General features: G+C 33.6%; 1 protein-coding gene across 1 annotated transcript in view; it reads left to right on the forward strand.

Moving 5' to 3' along the window:
- LOC146538935 (putative G-protein coupled receptor CG31760) overlaps positions 1–27,469 on the forward strand; it is a 62,552-nt gene that overhangs the window by 30,815 nt on the left and 4,268 nt on the right. The window contains exons 2-16 of the mRNA XM_085185565.1: positions 9,948–10,073; positions 15,518–15,701; positions 16,855–17,050; positions 17,617–17,775; positions 18,906–19,044; positions 21,824–21,956; positions 23,166–23,304; positions 23,565–23,718; positions 24,068–24,177; positions 24,827–24,971; positions 25,319–25,388; positions 25,865–26,003; positions 26,232–26,337; positions 26,673–26,816; positions 27,217–27,378. Of these exons, the coding sequence (XP_085041691.1) occupies positions 9,981–10,073; positions 15,518–15,701; positions 16,855–17,050; positions 17,617–17,775; positions 18,906–19,044; positions 21,824–21,956; positions 23,166–23,304; positions 23,565–23,718; positions 24,068–24,177; positions 24,827–24,971; positions 25,319–25,388; positions 25,865–26,003; positions 26,232–26,337; positions 26,673–26,816; positions 27,217–27,378 (2,073 nt within the window). The 5' untranslated portion in view covers positions 9,948–9,980. The remainder of the gene's footprint in view (positions 1–9,947; positions 10,074–15,517; positions 15,702–16,854; positions 17,051–17,616; positions 17,776–18,905; positions 19,045–21,823; positions 21,957–23,165; positions 23,305–23,564; positions 23,719–24,067; positions 24,178–24,826; positions 24,972–25,318; positions 25,389–25,864; positions 26,004–26,231; positions 26,338–26,672; positions 26,817–27,216; positions 27,379–27,469) is intronic.

The raw sequence follows: 27,469 nt of genomic DNA on the forward strand, positions 1-27,469 counted from the left end.
CCCTAAATTTAAATAAAAATCTAATTAAAGTTGTTTCATGTATTCACATCTTTTTTCATTTAATTTTAGCATTAGACGAAAGTTTTTTTGTACTTTATATTTTTCTTTTTATATTAATATGTGGTATCTTGTGGTTTCATATAATTATTATAATTAGTTACTTTAAAATTAACTGGACTCAACCCAAATATGTCAAGTATAGGAATCTGTTATGTTGGAAATGGTGCAAAAATATAGATAAAAGCTAAATCTTTTATAATTATGGTATTCTATTCCATATATACAGATAGAATATAACATGGAAAAAATGCTTATATTTACCGGATTTTTTTAGTTTCAGATACATCGTTAACCTGCCCGCACATAGCAGAATAGGCAGTGGAAACCTGGAACCTCATTGTTAAGACTCCGTTCCCATTAAGACACTTCCGTTCCCCACTTTGCGCCGTTACCAGAACGATGAAAAATCAATTTTACATATTTCATTGTCTCTAGCGGGAATCGAAACCACAACCTGTCACGTTTGCAATCGCATGTTCTTACCGCTGCACGACAGGAATCAATTCTGTTCAGAATATACTATTTAATTACTGTATTTTAGAAATAAATTGGAAATATCGACTGTACTAGTACAGATATAACAGCTACAGAACATAAAGATGTCACAAATTGAATTGCAAGCTGAACAGAAATTCAGAAAAAAGTAGACATTTGACTCTTTGAATAATGACTTTGTCGTCCACAAAGAGACTCAAGCTATATAATGCTATCACATGCTATTACTGTATGACTAATACAAAAAAGAATGGACTCTATCCTTGTTTCCATTCGTTTTTCACTAAATCTCTCTGAACGGATAGGTAGTAAGCTCCAAAAGCCTGAGGCGGCGGTCTTTTGATGTAGGTACTGGCCAGTTTTTGTGATGTTCATAGTTCTTGACTGTAAATAACGCTATGCTTAAAATATATGCATTATTAAAATGAACTATTTATACATAAATTATACATTATAAATATAAATATTGTGGAAAGATATTTAATTAGGTGAATTTGACCTTTTCATATAGCTCCCAAAAAGAAATAAAATATGCTCTGCAAGTTGCAACAGGTAAGTGAAAAACGGAAAGATATACCGTTATGAATTTTGTCTTCTCTAGAAAAGTACCCTTGACGATGATGCTTAAAAATTAAACACTTTCAAGCTTAATAGTGTGAATGAAGAGGTCATTATAACATAGACATATGGTTTATAATAAAAGTGGACATTATAAAATTTGTTTATAACATAAGAAAAGTAGAAATAAAATGATTGCTATCTACCCGCAAAATAAAGGAAATTCGATTTACATAGATGTAAGTTCAAATGTATGGCTCGACCTCCTTAGTATGAGTTATGTATGAGGATACAAAGCGGAAGTTACGTTACCAACGAAATGTACACATGAGTGCATCTGTGAATTCCAGTTATATTATATTATATAATAAAATTTCTATATTTCCAAAGTAAAGTTTTTCCTTATAGAATGACACAAAATAAAGTTCTTTAGTTATATAATGGTGGTCGTTCGTTACAAATATTTAAGCTTGCAGGACGAAAAAGTATATAAAACTATGTTTTCCATGTTATTTACAAGGGAAAACTTTAAATTCGATTGAGAACCCCTTAGAAATTTAAATATTGAACTCTACTTTTTATAAGAGCCTTATTGGAAAATTTTTTGAGATATTTTGGAATGAAAGCGAAAAAATAAATATCATTTTATTTCGATACACCCCTATCTACGTACATATAAAAATATCAATTAATTCTTAATTAAAGTTTGCAGCATTTATGCTAGCATATATACATATTATTTATTATTATTATCCTGAAAAGTGGACCATCTGGATGGAAAACGGTTCTACGGTTATTTGGGACACAATCTGGTCCAGCACTTCCGTTTCAGCATTTCTGTCAAGTATTATGTTATATATCTATTCATTAGCCTACAAAATGTTGCTTTGTTGGGACCAGTCCTTTATGAACTATGAGCTGAGTTAATTACTAAATAAACGAAATCTTGGGTAGAGGAACTCAACGTCACGTAGTGTCTGATTTTATTAGAAACATTTATTTCCTTTCTCTGGATATATTAAATGGCGTTTAGATACGTAAAATATTTTTTGAACGTAATAAGTATTAACATATACCTGAATTACATTTTGCATTGCTTGCAGTCTTTCAATGTTATGGACATATTTTGGAATTTAATAGATTTATTGTGTGTTGATGATAAATAAGGTTTTCTTGTTTTTTTATTATAGTGGCCTGAAAATAGTGAAATCTTTAAAGTTTTCCCCTTTTTCCTCGGTCGGCGATGTAATTTAGTCTACACCGGTACATGGACTACTCAGCTACAAAAATATTTTATCAATTCGAACAATAAAAGTTCTATTATATAATATTAATATGAATACTGTCATATTTCAAATAAAATAACGTAAAAAAATATTCTTAACTTTAAATTAAATTCTTTTACGTTATTAACAATAGAAAATGGACGATATTGACGCTAGGTCAACTCTGCCTAGGCCTATCCTAGTATGTGAAAAAGGTGCAATACTGCTATATAAGTAACAAAACATTTAAAAGAAACTGGCAAAATATTAATTTAAATCTTTCATATCGTTTTTTAAAGGTTCCCTTGTAAAAACTGATTTGGTCGAATGAAATCTGTAGAAATTGTGAATAAAAATACATCGAACTCTAGTACGTATTGTTTTATCGTAAACGGCGACTCGTAGTTTGGCTTCATTGAAAGCTTTTAAGTGTTCAATTATCACGTCCATTGCATTCATTTAATATGTAAAATGCATGTTTAAAACAATATATATATATATATATATATATATATATATATGTAGAAGCATCAGAAGGGGCCTCAAAGCGGTCTTGGCTGTCTCTATTCATTTGTGGGCGTTGTAGCAACAGAGATGTTTAAATAAAAGTCACACTTATATTCTGCAGTATCTTATTTCTCGTTTACATAACAGTTTTACAATAAATCTCACAAGATTAACAAATTTACAATAGATTAGGAGCCAATAGGTTAATTGGTGAACATCTCACGCCATCGCTGTCAACCAATGACGTCTGCTATTCCTCGTGGCTACACCTACTACCCTATTCGGGGTTACCCGCTCCATTTTAAATATTCTTCTAATATAATCCATTACATAAATCAATTAAAATCGAAACGTAATAATTGCGAAATTATAATTAAAACTAATACATAGCAACGCGCCGTCACGGCCGTCCTGCATCGTCACACGTCCTCGTGTGCATAGGTTCAATCTGTGAACAATAAACATAGTGCTTTGCAATACGTCCCGTTCGGTCTTCCTGACCACACAATATCTCCCCTTAGTGGATGTAACAGTGAACTCATAGTGATTACAATTTTATAAATGTATTACAAATACTACGAAATGTTTCGTATAAGGCAAACATAACAATCTTACAAATGTCACATCCGTTAGTCAATACCACATAGGCTAACAGTCACACAGACAAGTCATTGCCACAACGGTTAGTAATTGCCACACAGGCCAGTCATTGCCACACAGGCCAGTCATTGCCACATAGGCTACTTTTTGCCACACAGGCCAGCCATTGCCACACAGGCTAGTACTTGCCACATAGGCTAGTCATTGCCACACAGGCCAGCTGCTGCCACACAGGCCAGCTGCTACCACACAGGCTACTCGTCGCCACACAGGCTACTCGTTGCCACACAGGCCACTCGTCGCCACACAGGCCACTCGTCGCCACACAGGCTACTCGTCGCCACACAGGCCACTCGTCGCCACACAGGCTACTCGTCGCCACACAGGCCACTCGTCGCCACACAGGCCACTCGTCGCCACACAGGCTACTCGTCGCCACACAGGCCACTCGTCGCCACACAGGCTAGTCGTTGCCACAAGGGCTAGTCGTTGCCACAAAGGCTAGTCGTTGCCCCAAAGTCTAGTCGTTGCCACAAGGGCTAGTCGTTGCCACAAAGGCTAGTTTTTCTTTTTTGTTTGTTTTTTTTTTTTTTTGTTTGTTTTGTTTGTCTTAGCTTTGTTTGTTCGTCTTAGCCACACAGGCTACTACAGGGTAAAAAGGGTATGTAACTATTTAACATGGCCGTCATCGGCACATTCTGACTTTATTTTGTTGCTTGCAATCTCCGGCACTACTACGTGCTACTAGAATTGAAAGCCAATTACTACGGGCTTACGGGCTTTTTTAAGAGTCTTTAAAATTTTGGGTCAAGCTTGGTTTGGTTACAGCACATAATCATCTACTTAATTCTTTAACTTTGCTTTACGTTTATCAAACTAAACTTTCTCAGAAGAAGCATTAGTTTCTTTTGCTCGTGTCGATTGCTCGATAATAAGATTCAAATTAAATTCATCCGTGGTTAATTACATTAAGTTTAGAGGCATAAAAACCTTTACTACTAACAATTCTAAAGGACTCGCTCTGGTTATCCTACTCATAATAGCTGCGCTAATGGCTAGCTGATTGTCAGGTAGTGCATCTTGCCATGACTTATATTATTTATCTCGACAGAGCTGACTTTATTAAAGAGCATTCGGCAACAGAACCAAAACAAAATGAAAACTTCTCACCAGATTCATCTAAGAACTGATCCATAGCTAGTTGAATGGAGCAAACATTCACCCATCGTTCAACCCGTTCATCGCTTGCCTTGGTATCCATACCAATGCAGCACATTGCGATGTGGCCGCATTCACCACACGTGAAGCAAGTTGGAGTCATCACCTTCATATGCACACCAACTTCCTTAGACTGTAGAGATGAGGTAGTATCTGAAATCTCACAACGTAAATAAGAAATTGCTATTACAACCACTATTGCCACAACAATCACTGAGTACGTGACCCTGCTTGTCACAGTTATAGAATCGCTGTGATGATTCTATTAGTGGCTTTTTCACTTCCATAGTCGGAGTAGTCCTCTCACTAATCGGATGTCCTCTCTTTCTTTGAAAGAGACTGAAGCGAGCATTTCATTCCCAAGGCGTGTTATCATTTATAACATCATTAATTTGGTAATAATCTTAGCTGGCAGCTATCCTGCATGACATTCAATAGACATTATTTCCATACATGTTTATCCTCTAAATATTTCTGAACAGTGTAATAAGCTGCGCCCGACATACGCAGATAAACACTCATCTTCCCTTGGACCACCATTGTGTAATCGCCATAAATTGCAGCTGGAGTCTCAACAGTATCAAATCTAGCTAAGAACAGATATTTTAATTGTGGCCATTTAAATCCGGGAAAAATTAGATTGAGCAAATCAAGATGACGCCGATCCCTTGAGTACCTGAGCATTATAAAAGGCTTTTTCCCAGGTTCTCCTTTTACTAGTAAAACGGTGTCATCAGTAAAAGACACAATTTTTCAAAAGTTTATAGGTAAATTCAATATTAAAAATAGCGTTCGTCCCAATATACTTCCCTGTGGAATGCCAAATTTGATAGGAAGGTGTATGCTGGTATATTCTTCTATTTTAGTGCATTGCATTCTATCCGTAAGATAGCTTTCGAATAGTTTGTGTTCGTTACCCCTTACACCAAAATCACAGTTACATTTTAACAAATTTATAATTCTTACAACTTCAATTTCATCAGTATCAAGTAAAACGAACGACAATTTGATGTTATCTACTTGTGGTTTTCCACTAATATTAGACTTATTTTTTTTTATCTTCTCGGCAAGATTTCCACCAATGCTGACAAATTATTCATTAACTATGTCAACTGAATCCTGCGAGAACTTGAGTTCCGCATTAAATCAGAAGCGATATTCTTACTGTCACGAATACTTAACTTATTTTTTAATACTTTCCTTTACAATTGCAATCAATCTCGGATTTGTCAAATTCTCTCTTAACTCTTTTTGTGCCTTGCTCATTGTAATTATCAAATCACTGCCAAATAAGTTTTTCTTGTAAACATATGTCACACCAAGTGAGAACGTCGTGGTCTGCAGCATCAGAATTAACTTTCGTAACATTTTTTTAAATGTCAGATACTAATGGCTCCCGTAAAATTTTGTTTCTGCATGTCAAAAATAAATTTTCAACTTCACATTTTTTTACAATTTTCACATCTTGTCAAATTTTAACACTTTATCCTGTATTTTGTTCCTCATTAGTTGCTGGTAATCCCACTTCTGATGTAGAAGCATCAGAAGGGGCCTCAAAGCGGTCTTGGCTGTCTCTATTCATTTGTGGGCGTTGTAGCAACAGAGATGTTTAAATAAAAGTCACACTTATATTCTGCAGTATCTTATTTCTCGTTTACATAACAGTTTTACAATAAATCTCACAAGATTAACAAATTTACAATAGATTAGGAGCCAATAGGTTAATTGGTGAACATCTCACGCCATCGCTGTCAACCAATGACGTCTGCTATTCCTCGTGGCTACACCTACTACCCTATTCGGGGTTACCCGCTCCATTTTAAATATTCTTCTAATATAATCCATTACATAAATCAATTAAAATCGAAACGTAATAATTGCGAAATTATAATTAAAACTAATACATAGCAACGCGCCGTCATATATATATATATACACACAAGCGTGTAGTAAACGCGACGGTTGTAAGTTCGATTCCCACTCGGTCGAATGAGTTGTTATTTATTTATTTATTTTTTTCCCTCTGGTGCTAAGGCAAAATGCGGCATTCCGCCACTCTACTCACATTGCCTGACATAGTGCCTTAACACTCGGTTCCTTCTGCTTACCCTGCTATATGTAAACCTGAAAAAAATTTAAACATTTCTCATTGATATGGAAAATTGCATAGTTGGAATGAAAATAAATTACATATATCTAGTGATAAGACATTTCGTTCTCCATTTTATTTATATCGGGGTATCTATTTTATAGGTATTAGGTAAGGAAAACCAACTCCGTACAGTTTATATCTCAAGTTATTTGAATATCAAAATTACTTATTTTTTTAGCAGAAGTATCTAAATTTTGTAAAATTTTTATACGAAATGCCGATTTCAGAGCGAAACGCGCGGTTGGCTGGTCAAAACAAAATCTAAGCTGGATGCATTCGTAATATATTCAATATTAGATTTAGCCCGAGGCTTCAGCTCCACTAAATTTTATTTGATACGCAAATTTTTGCTGCAAAGCCTTTACGATCGTGAAATGTTTCATATGTTTTTTTTTAAATCCCAGTTAAATCTAAGGTATTTTTTTTTTCTAAGAGTAGAATAACATTTAAAAAAAATTAAAATTACATTTTCTTAATTGGTATAGTCATTAATAACAAAAAATCAATCTTATTAATAGAAATATTTATTCAAATATTTTTAAATAAAAAATATTTTTAAATTTTAACTGTTTCATTAACATTCGTGGATAAACAAAGTAAACCTGGGAAGGGTTCCTAGTGTTAAAATACTCCGTTCCCATTAAGACACGTGCCGAATTTTCGAGGTATAAGTTACCAGAACAAAAAAAATAAAATTGTAATTAATATTGATTCATTTCTCCTAGTGCAAATCGAATCTACAACCAGCACGCACACGCTTTGCTTCAACTCTCCTCTTTCCAACTTTATAAGAATTATTAAATAACATATGTTATAAATAATAATATAGAATTCCCCTCAAAATGCTAGCACTTCAGTATCGTAGCGGAGTAGCGACCTGGAAAAATAGGCACACGGTTATTACGTGTTCCAGTGGAACTGAAATTGCAATATCACTTGCAAATTTCATAACATCGGCCACACAGCGATTTTTTTCCAGAAAAATGTAGTGCGAAAATGGACTCGTTCTATTTTTACGCTACGGTAATTTATTTAAAAGCTTAATGTCTCCTTTTAAGTTTTTTAAGGCTTTGATTATATCTTTAGCAGAAGTGGTGCGAGATTTGAATTTGCACTATAATTAGTTTTTTTTCGCAGCTTCACGCTTTATCCCGCATATAGGAGAGTAGACAGAGGGAACATAGTGTTAAGTAAGACACCGTGACACAGACCTTCCGTGGCGTGGTGAATGACTCTTTTTTTCCTTGGTACCAGAGCGGAGAAATGCATAATTATATTATAGTACTCTACCATAAACAAATACAATTATTTATAAAGGAATTTTCGATGTTAAATTCCGACGTTTATATATAAACTTGAAATATCCTAATACTAATACTATTATAGAAGCTTCCAATGCTCCAGGGAAACGTTACAAATTTACATAAGAAACACTATATCAAGACATTGATAGATGCGTCGTCCTCAACGCCAGCTTACAACTAAGCTGTTAGACGTGCTTATAGTATGGAAATACTCAACTACCTATATATAATATGTTCGAAATAGAACATCTTATGCAATACAGCTTCACGCTTTATCACGCACACAGCAGGATAAACAGAGAGAGGCAGAGGGGAGGGTAGATTCCTAGAGGCATTGTGTGTTGAGTGGCGAAACTCAATGCGTTTTGCTCGACTCCAGTATAAGAGTATAAGAAGTAATAAATATTTCATTTCCTCGAGTGGGTATCGAACCCACAACCCTTCGCGTTCAGTTACCCCTTGTGCCCCTGCGCCACTACGGCCTCAACAGCCTGTAAATTAATATTTTAAAATATTATTTATATTATTGGAATTGTGCGTTTTTATAAATAAAAAAGTAGTTTAATTTGCTCTAGTAATTGATGCAAATTAAAACAAAAAGTCTGATGAATAAAACGGCAAAACAAAAATGCAAATGGCGTCAAAATAATCAACGTATTGATATTTAAATTTTCATAACGAATTAATAATAACGTAAATATAATATTGTGGTTTTTGTTAAAAATTATAAAATTTCATTAATAACATTTATTTTACTGTTAAAAATCTGTTCCTCCACTAAACACGCAATGCCTCAAAAACCCTCAAAAGTGAGGAATAGAGTGTCTACATTCCCGCTGCCTATCTTGCGGGATAAAGCGGGAAACTATAAAAAATGCTTACCGTACAACAGTGACCACTATACCAAGTAATCTAAAGACGAAGGCCAAACTTCTTATATAGATGACGATGTACTCGTAACAGCCTTGATGTGTATGAAAAGCGAAAATCTCTTTCATGTATCCCTTTGTCTGCTCTCATCGGACGGTGTTTTCACGCTTCACATTTAATCACTCTTGAATATTTAACGTAGCTTCAGTGTTTACGTGGTTTTAAATTTATATAGAAAAAGAAGAATAATAGTTATATCTATTTGGAGGCCGGTCGTGGCGCAGTGGAACAAAGTGTGGACAAACGCGACAACTTGTGGGTTTGATCCCTACTTGGGGGTTGTCATGTCTTCGAGTGAATCTCTTATGATTGTTTTAATAGAATATCTATCTCTAAATTGCCCCCATCTGCCCCAAACAGTGCGGCGTTGGGTTCCGCCATGGACCCAGAAGTATTCTTCTCAGGAAAATATGGAAATAAGTGAAAAGGTTAAAATTTTCACCATCACCAATGGAATGCAACTGATTGCATGTAATATTTGTGGTTGCATATTTCAGTTGAAGAATGTTCAATATGTGTATAATATAGATATGCGTTAACTAAAATATAGGTATAACTTGAAATGCCACAGTTTACAGACTTAACTCGATGAATGTGGATTCATTATTTATTTGTTAATGATTATGGGCTTCGCCCGCGTGATCAAATGGAAATGCCTTAAATAGGGCCTATGCAACTTGAAAGACAAACTCTAAGTTCTCTTGTCTGCCTATTTTACGTAGCCGTCCTGGTTAATAAACAAAATAAAAGTATTTCCTCAATAATAACTAACAGTTTATGAGATAACAGCATTCAAACAAACAAACACTTCAACTTTATAATATTAGTATAGAATAATAAATATCGTTTTGTCCCCAGAAGAGCGCGTAATCGCGCGAATGGTCCCCGGAGATGAGAGCGCCGCGGCGCCTGACAACTGCGCTGCTGCCCATCTGTGCCGTGCTGTGGCTGCAAGCCGATGCTGTCAACGTCACTACGTACAGAGTGAGTTTACTTACTTAATTAGGGGAAATTAATAAAGGAGGATATGAGGCTCAGGGGCAGAACCGTGGGACTGTACACGCGAGAGGTTTTGGGTTCGATTCCCACTCGAGGAAAATTAACATTTAATATTTTCATTTATTCGCTCTGGTCGAGGCAACCCGCGGTTGTGAGTTCCGCGTCAGGTGGAACGGAAGTGTCTCCATCGGAACAGTGTATATTAGCACTAGGGTCAAAGGTTCCCTTTGCTTCCCTTGTTATGCGGGATACAGCGTGAAGATAAAAATTATTTAACATAAAAAATTGAGTATCACAACAATGAATGTAAGCTGTTAGTGAAGAAAAAAGTAATTTATCACTAAAATATCTCTAGTTAAAAAACAATAAATTAAACTAGACAAAACCCATAAACGCATGTTACAAGCGAATATTCGTCCATTATCCTGTAGACCTATCGGATTTAGCAAATCCTAACAGATATGCACGTGAAATCGATATTGCAGATTAAACCCTACACCCGCCTAACATATTAAGTTTGGGCTCTATCCCACTTTCGAACGAATCCGTGCAGCAAAAATTACTTTTTAATAGTGCCAGCGAGAGCGCTTGCTTTTCCCATATCTTTTTCCGATGGCAAATTTCCAGAGCACTTTTCCAAATTGCCAGTTAATGCATTGGATGTATGGGAAATATGCAAAATGACATATTTGTCGATTTTTATGGTTATTAATTATATGTTTAAAATTGAAAAATCTCTCATTGACATGCCTATAAATACTTTCTGTACAACTTTAGTAATTCGTACTATTATTATAAAGACACACATTTTCATTGAACTATATAACAAAATAAACTGAATTATAGGTAAATGTTAGTACTCATATTTTAATACCTGAGTGACTGTCTGTTTACCATCAGGCGTAGAAGCACAAGTGTGTGACTGCAAAGGCGACTGGTTGAGATGAGATCATGAAATATTTAGTATTTTCATTTCTTCGTTCTGGTGTCAAGATAAAGCGCGGCGTTGAATTCCACAACTCAACACGCTTTTATTACTAGGTTCCCTCAACCCTGCTATGTACGGAAGGGTGAAGCTGACTGTCACTTCACCTGGAACCTATATAATTACGTAACAAGCAAACAATCCATGCATGTAAATGACTAAGTAACTTACTTAAATGATATGATGGAACACACACCTAATTATTTTGCAATAATCCGGATAACTAAATTATTACTTGATAGGTAGTGTAGGTGGGAGGTTGTTGTAATTTCGGATCAATTATCTCCTGCATTATTGTAAAAGAGAAATATGGAAGACTAGCGGACCATAACGTGGCTACGCCCGCTTGAACTATACGAATATTTATTAAATATATTTATGAAATAATTTTCAGTTTTCAATAGAGAGATGCGTTAAGCAAGCTCATTTTGGGTGACGTTTTCTAACAACAAACTTTGCAAATCGTTGCTTAGCAACGGTCGCATATGACGGAATAAATTGCATGTCGAATTAATAAGTATTTTAATATATTAGTATATATCGAAAATATTACAAATATGAAAAAAAAAAGTATCCTATGTTCATCCCGAGACCCTCAAGTATCTCTATATGAGTAATTTATCACAATTAAATTAGCGGTTTGGGCCTGATTGCGTAAAAGACAGACAGACAGACAGAGTTACTTTCGAATTTATAATACAGGTATGGATATACCTAATTCTGTTATCAAAGATAACTTAAAGAATGTAAAATATAAATATAACGACGTTCATTATAATAAATTTAGAAACAGAAAAATATATAGAATGCAGATTTGTTTATAGCAAAATAAAGTCGTCGCGCACGAATTGAACTGCATTCTAACGTAGACATTTGTTATTTCCATACCATTTCATTTAAGTGCTTAAACGTGCTTATTACACAAATTCTTCTTTCATTTCTTGAGAATAATTAGAGAATTATACATCTTCTAAATCTAGAAACGACTGTGAGCGCGACAGGTTATGTTTGATTCTCATTTAAAAACAAAAAATATTTAATATTTTTATTTCCCAGCTCTGCAAAGTAAAGCGCGACGTTAGTTCCGCCATTCACCGCGCACTGCCCCCAGAGAACCCTCTATAACTTTACTAAAAAAAAAAATCTTCTATTTGTACTAGTAATATAAATTAATATTTACTGTACCTACCTACCCAAGCAAAGCTGGGGCAAGTAACTGAAAAAAAAATATAAATAGTTACATACATACCTTAAAAAACAAGTAAAACATATGACCAATTTAAATTTACCTAAACGAAATACTAAACATTACTAAAATAACCATATAATTACTTAGCTGTTAGCCTAAAGGGTCCTCGAGTGTTCCCACAATAGATCCAGAGTACACATTCACCTCTATCGTCCCATCGCTGACGTCATCCAGATCTCTTTAGATTTGCGGGAGACACGTCGTATATATATATAAAAATAGTGATTTAGTACTTTTTAAAATGCTCGACAAATTTCGGTAGCGTTTAGAGTGGTTGTGACAGATTGATGTATGTGCACTTATGTTGTTGTTGTTGTTGAATTTGAATTTTAAATTTGTTATACTTAGTTAAGGCTAGTCATCGTGGAGGAGCATAAGCGTGTGAAAACGTGACAGGTTATAGGTTCGATTCCCACTCTAGGAAATTAAATATTTAAAATTTAAATTTCTTCGCTCTGCTGTCGAGGCGAAGAGCGGGTTTGTACGAAAACGAAAGTACGAAATGCCTCCAGAATACGGCAGAAAGAAGGGAGCTCAGGCTCCCACTGCCTACTCTGCTACATGCGAGGTTTAGCGTGAAGCAAAAATGTTTATTATGTTTAAAAATTATTCATAGGCTATAATAATGATATATTTTGATTTTATTCACACCCAACCATTTATATTGCACTTACTAATCTCCACCTATACAATTAACTAAAACAAATATCATCTATTATAGATTTTTTTTAAAGTTTTCCTTCAATATTGAATTTTTAGTTTCTAAAATGTACTTTTATTATGTTGATTTGATTTAAAAGCGTATAGCCAATATGAGTTCTATCGGTGATACTATCTCATGGGATATTATGTACCCAGAACAATATTCGATTCGAGGATTAGAAGCTACATAAGGCCACACGATTTCCATATAGATTTTTAAAACAAAATATATCAGCTTCAGGATGTATCCCGCAGGCAGAAGGATAGGCAGAGAGAACTAGCGTTAAGATATTCCGTTTTGCGCTTTCCGTTCAAAGTTGAAACACTGCGGAGTTCAACACCAGACAGACATAGTTACAGGTTTACTAAACCGAGTAGGAATTGGCAAACAATGTGACTAAACTACCCCAAATAGTGATGGAGGTAGGAGCAGATTGAACTTACTTAAAAACCTACTGATTATTTTATACAATTCTTACTTATTTTAAATTTCCAATAATAATTCACATATTTGCTATTAAAATTAAACAAAATTGTCGTAAATTAAAAATTTATTATACCAATACAATTTATAGAATTTAATAATTCATATAATATATCAATTAACCAATTGAATGTCTAAAGCTAGGCTATTAATTACTGGTAATATCATAGCCGGTAGATTTATATCCTGGCTATCCAGATTGGTTGGACAGTTCTAACAAACGGTCAGCACATGCGTAATTGCAATATATTGCATTTCTGCTTTATCCCTATCTATGAAATTAACATTTATTTCATATATAGTATGTAAAAATGTCTTAGTTGTATATAAACGAACTTAGTGTTAAAACTCTCCGTTCCTCACTGAACTTTCGAGGCATTGCTTGTTGAATCGCGAAACTCAACACCAGGCAAAACCTTGGTACCAGACCAAAAAAATGACAATATTAATAAATAATAATTCATTCTCCCGAATGAGGATCGAATCCACAACTCCGTAGAGTCCACGGCCCCTTCATCACAGCCTTGAAATAACAATTTGGGAACGTTCAAATTATATCATCATTAATTAATCTACGGACGGTAGGAATGAAATTAATTGAAAAAGCGAAATAATAAGCGACTATGGAAATAACGTGTTCGTATGGACGTACTACAGTCATTGTGCTGGGTTGACGAAGCTTAATATTTAACCCGTTTGTATAACCGTATAAGCTTACCATCAAATAAAATTGTCATTTTCACGTCAGTTATCACGCGAGTGTTAAATTCGTTAATTTTCTCTCCAGATATAGCAAGCTTCACAGGTAACTCGATATAATTTAGGTAATTTTAAGTACAGTAAATCGATATTTCTATAATCTGTATTGCTTATTTTATGTAATTTTTAATCGAGGCCAGTCGTGGTCGTGGAGTTTGGGGGTTCAGTTGCCACTTGAGGTAATAATTTAATATTTTCATTTCTTCGCTTTCGTGTCGATATTGAACGTGTTGATTTCCCCAACTCAAGGCAGAGGCATTCTGCCTTGAGTTGGGGAACCAGAACTCGTCAAAAAGTAGGAAACGGAGTGTCTTAACACTACTCACTTAAGCTGTCTCTGCCTACCCTGCTAAATGTGGGGTACAGCGACGAAAAAAAAATTAAAAATATATTTAGATTTTAATATTACTATGCTGTTTGTTTTCTGAAATTATAAAAGACAGTAGAAATAAAATAATTAAATCTATATACGATTAACTAACAACGTTTCAAGTAAAAGATTTCTAAATTTCATTCTGGATATATCTATATCCTGTTAATCAACTATAATATTTAGTCTGGTATGAAATAGAAATATTGGTTTATTTTCTAAGAAGCTAGCACATATTGTTTTATTTTCTAAGTTAGTAGTTACTATTATATGACCTACGAAGGAACATTTGTTTCACAGTGTAGAAAATTACTTGTTCGTAGTTCAATGGAGTTCTTTCATTTTATGGGTTTTGATTTGATCCTGTCTTCGCTGTACTTTTACAATACTTGTCTGAACGAATGAACAAATCTAATTGGAAAAGATGAAGATATTGTTCATTTTGTAATGAGTTTAGCCAAAAAGTTAATATTTGTTTATATTTATTGTACTCTTAAGGATGGATAGTTGATGAATTTCCTTTTGAGTTCATCATCTATATATAGTGCTCCATTCATACAATTTCAATTAACATTGTCTATGTATTATTACTATTATTACTACATTTACTGTAGTAACGACAGGGATGGGTAGGAAAACCTAGTGTTTAAACATTCCATTTTCCGATTCCGACAAAGCAGCAAATAGAGGGTCCCCAACAACTTACTACTATATGTTAATATATCCCGTTCACATCAATTTCCACCGAACATAAAACTTTGAGAGGAAATGAAAATAATTAAAATTCTTATATTCATCCCTCGAGATGACCATCAAGAATTGGAATTTGAAATAGTATAACTATTTTGTATAAGAATAATAAACATAACTTTCTCCACAGGAGGAACTGGAGTCATCACTTCGTCTCGTGCACGCAGTAGCGACGGGCGCGACGGGCGCGTTGTGCGTGACGCACCGCTACGGGCGGCTACGGGCGCCCATGTACGCGTCACGCTGGGATGCGGCCAGGGCACGCGCGGACCTCGCCGCCAATGTTCTACATCAGCTTGGCTTGGAAAATGCTGGTAATTATCTTTTTTTAAAAAAAACGTATAATATTTGAAGATTGCGGGATTTGAAAGCCGTCTTAGCGCTTGTAAGCATATTTCCTGTCGAACCAAGAACGAATTCTCAGAAAATAGACAATATAATATATAAAAAATAATTTAAAACAAACGACTAGTGTGAATAATAAATGTATAATCACTTTCAATAAACTTTGATGCTTTAGATAATATTGCTTAATATGTAACGTGCTCAGAGGCTTCATTCAATTAGCGGTTTTAGTCTGGAGCAGCTTCACTCCAGTTCCAGGTTAATGACTTTAAGATACACTCTAAGATTAGCATTGTAGGGCTCTCGTCGTCTAAGCCTTTAGCTTTTAATAAAGAGATAAGAAAATATCGATAAGTATTTTGCATAATTGTAAAATTATGTTTAGTAAAATAATTAAGTAGATAAAATATGTGCTGTATCCCGAAAATATCAGGATTGGTAAGGGGAAAGCTAGGTAAGACACTACCGTTTACTATTTTCCGACGAAATTTGGAGGCATTGCGTGTTGCGTGGCGGATTTCAACGCCGCACTTTACGTAATGAAGCAAGGCATGGCAGAATATTTTTATTCTCTCGAGTATCGGTAGCTAGAATATCGGTACGTAATAGGTACAGTATTTTAATGATAGATGATGATATTTGAAAACGTCATTAATTCTTAAGAAGATCTTTTTGTATTTATATTTTTAAAATAAATATATATACAGATGTAAATTACATATATATGAGATTATCCTATGTCCTTTCTAAAAACTCTAAAAATATATGTACAACGTTTCATCTAAATCTGTTAAGTAGTTTTGACGTGAAAGCGTAACAGACAAACTTACATTCACACGGTAAATGATCTTTAAAATCTGCTTTTACTCACAGAAATTAATACCCACCATAAATTACGAACGTTTGTTTAAGTTCATCTGTTTACCGTTATGTTAGTTGATAGTTCTGTTTATAGTTCTCCAAGTTCCAGATGCATTAGTGCAGAAGTAAGTTGAACTATAACAAACAATTTAGTAAACTTGGAAGTTTCTAGAATAGTTCCACTGTGATATTATGGTTTTGTTTTACGGATTAATATTAATTATTTAGAATATGTTTTTAATAAAGAACATTTTATTTCAGAAGTACTAATGGCTGTATCCCAAGGCTTGGTTTTGGGAGGCAGTGCTTCAGAGCGTGCGGTCGGTGCTCGAGCCCTGGCGTTGAGGAGCGACGGTGCGGTCAACAGCGCGGTGGCGTGGCAGAGATATGGGACAGCGGAACCTGTGCCTGTTGTATCTCCACAAATTGAGAAACCTCCTGATCCAGAGTTTCCATGGTAAGTTTGGAATTAAAAAATCTTATTAATATAGCATAACATATTCTACAATTTCTATTTAAAAACGCCAGATTTTATTGTTTTATTTACGTAGATTCTAACTCCCGGAGGAAAATGTTTTAATATTGACCATACAAATATTTGCCGTTTATGTCAACAAATTAGCTAAATCGTCATTTTGATCATTTTGTCACACATTTACTAATATTATTTTAATTTGATAATAAACATTATTTATAATGTAGGTGTAAAATATTTTTATATAAAATACTAGTAGTAGAATATACGTTTTTTAGCTTAACGCTGTATTCCATTCATCATCAGGGTGTTCTATACCCGTTATGATATTTCCGCCCCCCACTTTATACCGAACCATAAAGGCTTTGCGTATTGAGTATCGAAACTTAACGCCGCACTTTCCCTTATTACTAGAGCGAAAAAATGAAAATATTTAATATTTCATTTTATAGAATGGGTCGAACCCACAATTAATCGCCGCTGCGCCACGACTGGCCCATAATATAATTAATTAATATAACATATAATTTACAACACATCACACGCAGGTACGTCTCAGCAGAAGAAAGCGAAACCCTAAGGTCTCCGAAGTTCATGCCTTCACCCCCCGGAGCGACAATGGAGGGGTGGTGGACCTACCCCTATTACAGTTGTGAGGCGAAACGCTGGCTATTGTCTTATACGGCACCCGTGTCAACAATTCGTGGGTAATGTTGAATTATTCATTAACTTCCATAAGTGAAGTATTTACGTAATTTATACTTATCATTTGAGATGCGGGTCCTTTGGCTTTCTTCCTGTTTATATAAATATATACATAAGATTTACGTTTTAAGTTAATGTTTATATAAACATTATATAAACATTAACATTATATAAACATATAATTTTTTCAGTGTATTCTATATAGAATACACTGAAAAAATTATAGAAGACTAGTGAACCCGAAAACTATACGAATATTTATTAAATATATTTATGTAATTATTTTCAGTTTTCAATAGAGAGATGCGTTAAGCAAACTCATTTTGGGTGACGTTTTCTAACAACAAACTTTGCCAATCGTTGCTTAGCAACGGTCGCATAGCGACGGTTATTATTAACATGGCGGAATAAAGTGCATGTCAAATTAATAAGTATTTTAATGTATTTGTATATATCGAAAATATTACAAATATGAGAAAAGAAAGTATCCTATGTTCATCCCGAGACCCTCAAGTATCTCTATATGAGTATTTTATCACAATTAAATTAGCGGTTTGGCCCTGATTGAGTAAAAGACAGACAGACAGATAGAGTTACTTTCAAATTTATAATATAGGTATGGATGTACATCTAAGTTAATGTTTATATAAAATACAGTGAAAAAATTATAGAAAATGTATTAAAGAAATTGAGCACTATTCAATCCAATCAGTATTTCATATTATATTTTCATTGAACTATTTACTCAGGTATGATAAAAAAAGAATATATTAGTTTCTCTCTATTTTTTTCGTACAGTCTTTTTAGTGTATTCACTAAAAGTCAAATAAGATATAGCGTATAGAGAGATTCAATTTTCGTTTATTTTATTACTATTTAATATATAAGTACTTATCAAAAAATCGAAAATAAGTTAGAAAAATCTTAAATTAATTTTCTACCTAAATGTACCTTTATAGGCACATATTATAATCTAATAACACTATATAAATAAAAATACTTAGTTTGGTGTTTTATTAATAAGTGTCAAATCTACTAAATTAAAAAAATAAGAATAGCCTAAACCTAACAAGAAATAAATTAACTTAAAAAGACAGGACCATCAGATAATATAATGAATTTTTCCTTTCAGATTAAAAGGCGTTGTTTCGTTGGACATTGATATATCTAATTTGGAGATAAACCAGTGTGAAGTTGATAACGATGTGGAGTATGATAACCAAATTTATTCATTCCATGGCACCCATAAATGTCCAAATGAAACTACTTATGTAAGTTGGAGAGATTTCTTTGTATTGTTTAAGCATCTGTATCGAGGCAAGGGTGTGACTGTAATGCGACGGTTCTGGATTCGATCCCCACTCGAGGGAATGGAATGGAGGATTTCTTATTTATTAATATTGTCATTTCTTCGTTTTGGCACCAAAGCCCGGCGTTGAGTTGCACCGCTCAACTATAACTAGAAAAATTCAGCAGAAAGTGGAACAACTAGGTTCCTTCTGCTTATGTGTGCGGGACACAGCGTGAAGCTGAAGCATTTGATAATACAATGAAATTTCTTTGAAAATAATCAATTTCTTTAAAAGTAATCAATACACAGATGTAAGATCAAATATATCTATAACTTTAAATAGGACTTATTATAACTAGTTTTTTCCCTTTTCTCCGCAAAAAGATAAAAAAAAAAATAATAAAAATAATAATAAGCAGTTATATCAAATACTTCCATATCGCTAACATTTAACGATGGCCTATTTGCTATTGTAACCAATAATCCAATTAAAATGGTCATTATTGCATAATTAAATTAAATTGTTATATATTCCAACGAATCATTTTCATAATTATTTTGATTGGGATATTAACATATGAAAATTACGATACAAAATGAATATAAATTAGGTGGACTTGAATGCAAAGGTGGCCTAAGTTGATATTTTTAGTTTCTTTTTTTATTTTTATTTTTAGTCTGTAAACGTGACTGGTTCTGAGTTCGACCCCCACTCTAGAAAATTTGTCAATTTTTAGAGTGGGGATATAGGTGGTAGTAGGTGGAGTGGGGGAAATTTTAATTAACATTTACATATCTTCCCTCTGGTGTCAAGGCAAAGTAAGGCGTTGAATTCCGCCACTCAACACGTAATGCCTCCAAAATTTGGCAGAAAGTGGGGAACAGGGTTAACACTAGGTTCCCTATGCCTACCCTGCTGTATGCACGGAGTGTCTTCACACAAAATATTTTGTTTGTCAGCAAGAAACAAAAAGAATTTCTATTTATTTTATTAAATATATACAATATTCAGATGAAATACTAAAGACTAAATTCTCATATTGAATTCTCTCTGCCAACATCCCAGTATAAGGTGAATGCTAAAAAATTAAATCTTTGCACGCGTAAAAGCAAATTCTAGTTCATATATCAACGAAGAGCTAAAACTATTGAAGCTAAAATCATGAACTCCGTGAAAAGATTCCTTTTGTAATGGATGCACTCTGTAAAAATAGATTTTCCAATGCTATAAAGGGGATAGGTAAAAATAAAGAAAAAGTATAGAAATCCTATCATACGGGGGTTGACAGAAAACTTCAGAGGCATAGATGATGAATATTTCCGTAAAGTTCTTATTATTTTTTTATTCAATCTATGAAGGTAAGAATATGTGAAATGCAATTCAAAAGTGAGATGTACTGTGTATACGCTACGATTGTGATTCTCTGTATTTTTTGAATCTCTTCAAATATTTGTTTTTTTTAACCGAGTCTTCTCTCTCTTCTCTTTCTATTTCTCCTAATATATGATGTGCTATATGCGTCAATCATATAAAAATGACTAAATAAACCCCTAACGTTTAAAAGATATTAAAAAAACCCGGATTTAGGCCAAAATCACAATGAAGGCAATAATAATATTTTAAAATTTGGACACCAGGAAAATTTAGTCATTAGCATAAATTACCGAGGTATTGTAGTTTCATGAGTTATTTTATTACCTTCAAGCTGTATCCCGCAAATAGCAGGGTAAGCAGAAGGAATATAGTGTTAAAATACTCCACATCCAATTTTTCGCCGAACTTTGAAGGAATTGCATGTTGAGTGGCAGAACTCAACGCCGCGCTAGAGATGAAATTCTTGAATATTTCATTTGGTCGAGCAGGAATCGAACCCTCGACCACCGCGTTTACACACACTTTTTGCCCGTGCGCCTTGACTGGTCTGGTTACTCATATAAAATTCTATTTATAACTGAACAAGAGACCCTGGACAAGAGTGAACAAATCAATGGATGAAAGAAACAAGCAATTTAAAGCAAGTCTTAACCTAGTTTAGTAATAACGAGGTACTAACGTAATTTTAAATTGAGTGAAGGCTTAGCGCGCCTTGAAAAATAAAAGCTAAGTTTAAAAACGTTATTATTATGTTTTTCTTTTTTCTAATTTACTTTCTTTTTAACTTTCAAATGAAAACGGTAGTATTTGAATATTTAAAAAAACGAAACGAAGTACGAATGTCATACATATCTCATTAATTTTTTTTTTCACTTTTCGGGTTTCGGTTGAAATTTATATTATCTACAATTTTTTTTTTGTTATGAATATGTAGAAATAATAATTTTCTTAAAGATTTTTTGGAGAGTGTATTTAAATTATTAGAATTTACAATTTTAATGTACTTTTACCTTAATCAGCTGCATCATTCGGAACTAAATCTTAACATACGAGTATTATATAATTTTAAGTATGAAAAACACTTCCAAACAAGCAATAATCTGTTATTTACACCAAAATATATACGCTTATATATATTTTTACATTAAATATATACTTATTATATTTTTATAGCTTTACGTACCGTATGTAGCAAGGTAAGCAGAGGGAACCTGGGAACCTACTGCTAAGACACTCCACTCTCATTAAAACACTGCCATTACCCACTTTCCACCGAATTCTAGAGATGGATGAATATTATATACTAATATATAATATACGATTTTATTTTACAAGGTGATAAAATATATTGGGTTTCTTTTATGTTCATAAAATATGTTTTCAGTGCGAATACAAGCCGAATAGAGAGATAGGGGTCCGTTACGGCGGCTGGTCTCGCGGCTCGTACAATTGCCGATGTAGACCCGGATACTATTCTATACACCATCCTGAAGGGTTCAACGGATCTTTAGTAGAAGGTAAAGGATTTTATGTGTTATGATATTTGAATATTTTTTGTTATGTATGTGTAAGAGAGATTTTTGAGGTTATTTTAAGTTTTACGTTTGGGTTAGTAAGCTTTATTAAATAAATATTGTAGTATAGTTCAATTGTATCAAAAATGGTTTGTTAAATTTCTCTTTGATGTACCTATGTACTACATCAACTCTTTAAACCTACTCGTGTTTCATGTTTTTTTTTTTGTATTTTTAGAATATTATATTCTTTTACTGTTAATATAAAAATGGGGCAGGGGCAAAAATGACTAATTTGGGGAAAATTATATATTATTATATACATTTAAAGTAAATAAAGTAAACTTTATATACATATAATTATATTAGTAAACGTATAATATTATTTTTACGATAGTTTCATCTTATTCTTCGAATTGTTAATAAGTGGAGTTACTGGAACCATGTCTCAATATAAATAAACATTATTTCTTATTTACGATGGAAAATTTAATTAACTGTAAGACACAAGTAAGCTTCAATCTTGTTTGTACAATTTCTGGTGAAATATAACGGTACTGCTGAACGAAGAATAATACCATTTATATTATACCAAGTTTCCAGTATTAATGTATTATGTCAACTTAGTTTAGTTTAAGTTTTTTTTTAAGAATTAAATAATAACTCTTTGGATATTGAGAATTTAAACTATTACAACTGTGTGAATTAATTTAAATATTATTTATTACATTTCTTGCATTAATTTTGGTAGTACGTGATGAGTATGACTTGTTGATTATAAAGAAAATTTTAAAAAATCTACTGAGATAATACTTACTAGTCAATAGACAAAACCCAGAAAATGTGAGTTAAAAATAATGGCTTACGCTATTAAATAATTAAGAATAGCGAATATTTAAGCCAACCAAATAAAAAAACAAGCAGTTATACTAGATTTATATTGTAATAAACATTTGTTTTATCACAATTTTGCCATAGCATATCCATTTTACCCCCTTTCCCCATATATGGCGATAAAATGTAACACAGCTTATTTAGTACTTGTGCTAATTGACAGATGCACGAAACCTCTAACGTTTTGAAAGGGAATACGTGTAGTGGAAACTAGAGCAAACACTATTTTGAAGTTTACATTTAAAGAAGAAGTTTTACTTTAATATTAATTTATGTGTAATAATTATTATTTATTAATAATTATATTTTTATCTACAGTTGCATATCAAGAGTACGAAGAAAGTGGTCTCGAGAGCGGCAGCTGGAGTGATCCCTACGAATGTCTGAAATGCCAGCCCGGCTGCGATACCTGTAGAGGGCCAGAGCCCTGTCTCGCCACATATAATTGGCCTTTCCGGTAAAATATATTTACACTTCTAACAATGTTAATATTGAAATATTTAATAATTTTATTTCGTCGCTCTGGTGTAGAGGCAAAACTGAGAAAATGAGGACCGGAGTGTCTTAAAAATGGGTAACCTCTGCACATCCTGCTATATGCTGAAAACAACGTGGAGCTGATAATATATGTTCAATTTATTTTGATTAACCTCAACTACCAAATGTGACAAATACCCAAAAATAAAACTTAATTTTCTCCGTATATTCTCTCCGCAGGATATCATTACTAGTGATATCAGTAAGCTGTGCAGTGATGACAGTACTGTTGACAATCTACACCCGTCACCATCGGCGCGTGAAGGTGTTCAGAGTGGCCAGTCCCGTCTTTCTCTCTATTACACTCCTTGGATGTGCTATTATGTATATGGAGGTACTTATGTGCTATTTTTTGGTTTTTTATGTTTTTATGTGATTTAGGTGTTGTTTTTTTATTTATTTTTCTGTGGCGGCTATATATGTATTGTATAATATAGTTTATAATATAGTAAACGAATTTGGGCAATAGTTTTACAAAATTAAAAGGCCTTCAAGTTAATTCTTCTGTTTTATAATCTATATTTATAAATAACAAAACGATTATAATAAATCTTATATGAAATATGTTTATACTCCATTTCTACAATATTTTAGAATTATAAATTATATTAATAATTATATTAATATTTTAGAATATCTAATGTATGAAAATTAAAATTATTTAATATATTATTTATTTATAGATGGCAGCTATATTTCCGGTATTGGACAGATATTCTTGTATTGCTACAAAATGGACGCGTCACATGGGTTTCTGCATTACATATACAGCCCTACTCATGAAGACTTGGCGGTAAGAAATCATTTCTAATCCGTTATTATTAATTAAATAGATTTAATATTAAATATTATAACATAAAAGAATTATTATTAGTATTATAAAGCTTTTACAAATAAAACAATACTGTAATTTGTATTAAAAATTCTAAATAATGACACGTAAATGGAATGATAGGCAGTCGTAGTGCAGGGGCTCTAGTGTGTGACTGTAACGTGATGGTTGTGGGTGCGATTTCCATTCAGGGGAATGAATTATTATATATTAATATTTTTATGACATCGCTCTGGCACCAAGAAAAAAACTTTCGCTATTAACCTCAATGAACAACGGAGAACGCAGTGCCTAGACACTAACTTGTGTTATATACAGGATAGAGGGCAAAAGCTGAAAGCACTGAAAAAAACACTAACCGAACTTGTTTCATACATATTTAATTTTAATGCTATTTACCTAAGAGTGATCATTACTAAGGAACGAAAGAAACCTAGCTAAAAATCTCCTGATCTTCTAATTTTGTTAAAAACTGTTTGTTGTTTTATTTAAATTATTTATTTTATTTAAATCACCATATTTCAAAATTGGGATATAAAGTTAACATTTTAAAATTGATTTATCTGATACATCAATGCCAAAAGCTTTCAATATATTGTTTACTTCGCAGAGTATCTCTAACATACCGCGTGAAGTCAGCACACAAGTTGAAACTTACGGACAAGCAGTTATTGCAATGGATGGCGCCGATATTACTTATTATGCTGGTTTACTTGGGAACCTGGACGTTATCTGCACCTCCTGATGCTGAAGTCGTAAGTTATACCTAAGTTATTTTTTTAGGTTCATCCTGTATCCCGCACATAGCGTCGTAGGCAGGGGGAGCCTGGGAACCTAGTCGGGGGTAAAAAATATCTTAGGGAATGATAACGACATAAGTTCTAATAAATGTAAAAATTATACTTTAAAAGAGTGTAGATTATAAAGACACTATTGTGTTACGATTGGAACTTAAGGAGAAGATTAGGACTTGAAAAGAACCTCATTGTAATTATTTTTTCTTGAATTATAAATGTATATTGCAATTTCTTCTTGCTATTTGGCTCAAATACATTAAATATTTTAATAATTAATAATACATCTAATTTATTTTTATTTCCAGATCACAGATAACAGAGGATTAAAATTTAAACAATGTACATACAACTGGTGGGACCACAGTTTAGCTATAGGTAAAATAATTAATTAATAATAAATAAATAATTAATTAATTAATCATTTAAATAATTTATCAAAAATTACGATATATAACCATTTGAGGCCGTAACCGTCGTGGTGCAGCGGCACAAGGGTGTAACTGTAACGCGACGGTAGTGGGTTCGATCCCCACTCGAGGAAGTGAAATATTTATTTACGTTTATATTTTCATTTCTTCGCTCTGGTGTCGAGGCAAAGCGCGACGATGAGTTCTGCCACTCAACACGTAATGCCTCCAAAATTCGGCAGAAAGTGGGGAACGGGGTTAACACTAGGTTCCCTCTGCCTACCCTGCTAGCGGGATAAAGCGTGAAGCTAAAAAAAACCATTTGATACCATCGTGGTGCAGTGGAACAGCGTCTGACTATCAGCAAGGTAATTGTGAGTTCGATTTCCACTCGTAGAAATTATTATATTTCGATAGCTAAAAAAAATTTATAAATATTTTAAGGAGAAATATTATTTCTTCTATGGGGCGTGCGCGTGTGCTACCGCGTGAGACATGCTGAGAGTCTCTACAACGAAGCTCGCCTGATCTCCATCGCCATTTACAACATTTTCACAGTCAATTCCCTTATGATTGCTTTCCAGTAAGTATATTTTTCATATATATCATAATTTCACAATTACAATTATTTTTATTTCCTCGCTCTGGTGAAAACGCTGCGTTAAGGTACGCCACTCAACACGCAATGCCTCAAAATTCTGCGGAAAATGGGAAAGGAGAACTCTACTGTACCTAAATATATATAAAATAATCTTCAATTAATTCAATATTTGATTTTTTTTAACTTATTTCTTTGATTTTTCATTTACAGCCTGTTAATATTACCTCGAGCCGGTCCCGATATAAAGTACTTATTGGGTTTCATACGAACACAATTGTCTACCTCAACAACAGTATTGTTGGTGTTCCTGCCAAAAGTGAGTAAAACTATTAATTTACTATAAAACATTCTAATAAAATGTATATTCGAAACTTTTATCATTGTAAACATATTAAATTAAAAATTTACCAAGAAATTAAATGGCAGTTCAAAGGAAGTCAATCCAGGAAGAGGATTTTCGTGCCCTGTTTCTAAAACATATTTTTTTCGGCTTCACGCTAGATCCCGCATGTAGCAAGGTTGGCAGAGGGAACCTGGGAACTTAGCTAAGATACTCCATTCCACACACATACTCTGGCAACAAAACGCAGCGTTGAGATCCGCAATTTAATATGTCTCAAAAAAAAGCAATAAATTATATTAATGTCATAGGTATTACGCGTAGTACGCGGCACAGGCGATACGTGGGACAGCAGGGCTCGTGCCCGTGGCGTGCCCGCATCCTCCTCCCTTAATGGCATTGGTCTTGTACCAGATGAACCACCTGATCTGTTCCAGGAGAATGAAGAGCTTAAGGTATTGTGGTTTTTTTGGTTTTAGATAAATGTAAGAAAGCTCAACTCTTTTGGTATGGAGATACATCGAGCATCATGGAGGGTAATAGGCATAGGTAGGCCTTAGGTCACTTAGACCTAAGAGTAAAATAAAAAAAAATCTACGCTGTCTGTGTTAAGCTAGTTACTAATTAAAGAGATTGCCTTAGTCAGGGTAAATTTGGTCAAAATTGAGATCTCCTCCTTTTAAAACTTAAGATTAAGTAATGAGTTAGGTGATCACTGATAAAAAATATTAGTAAATAAATATATAGACGCAAGAAAAAACTACAATTAATATCAAAGCTTGTAACATAAATAACTATTTAATTAACCTATTTAATTGACCTTAACAATAAATAATAATGAATAAATATTTCCAGGAGGAAGTCCAGAAATTAGCAGCTCAGATAGAATTCATGAAAATAGTACAAATGGAGATGCACAACCGTCACCTGCGGCCGCGGCCCGGCGGGTACTTCACCGCGAACGCCACCAACGCACCGCAGAGCCCCATGCATGCTAAGACTGTTAATATTTCACAAGTAAGGGATAGAGGAATTCTTGTATCATAGATTACAGTTATTGATCGTACAAAATTCAAGAAATGTAAAATTGAATTAATGTAAAATCAAT

This window comes from Heliconius melpomene, chromosome 5 (assembly GCF_056956725.1).
Source record: "Heliconius melpomene rosina isolate 202511_hmr_F chromosome 5, ASM5695672v1, whole genome shotgun sequence".
NCBI classification, from domain to species: Eukaryota; Metazoa; Arthropoda; class Insecta; order Lepidoptera; family Nymphalidae; genus Heliconius; species Heliconius melpomene.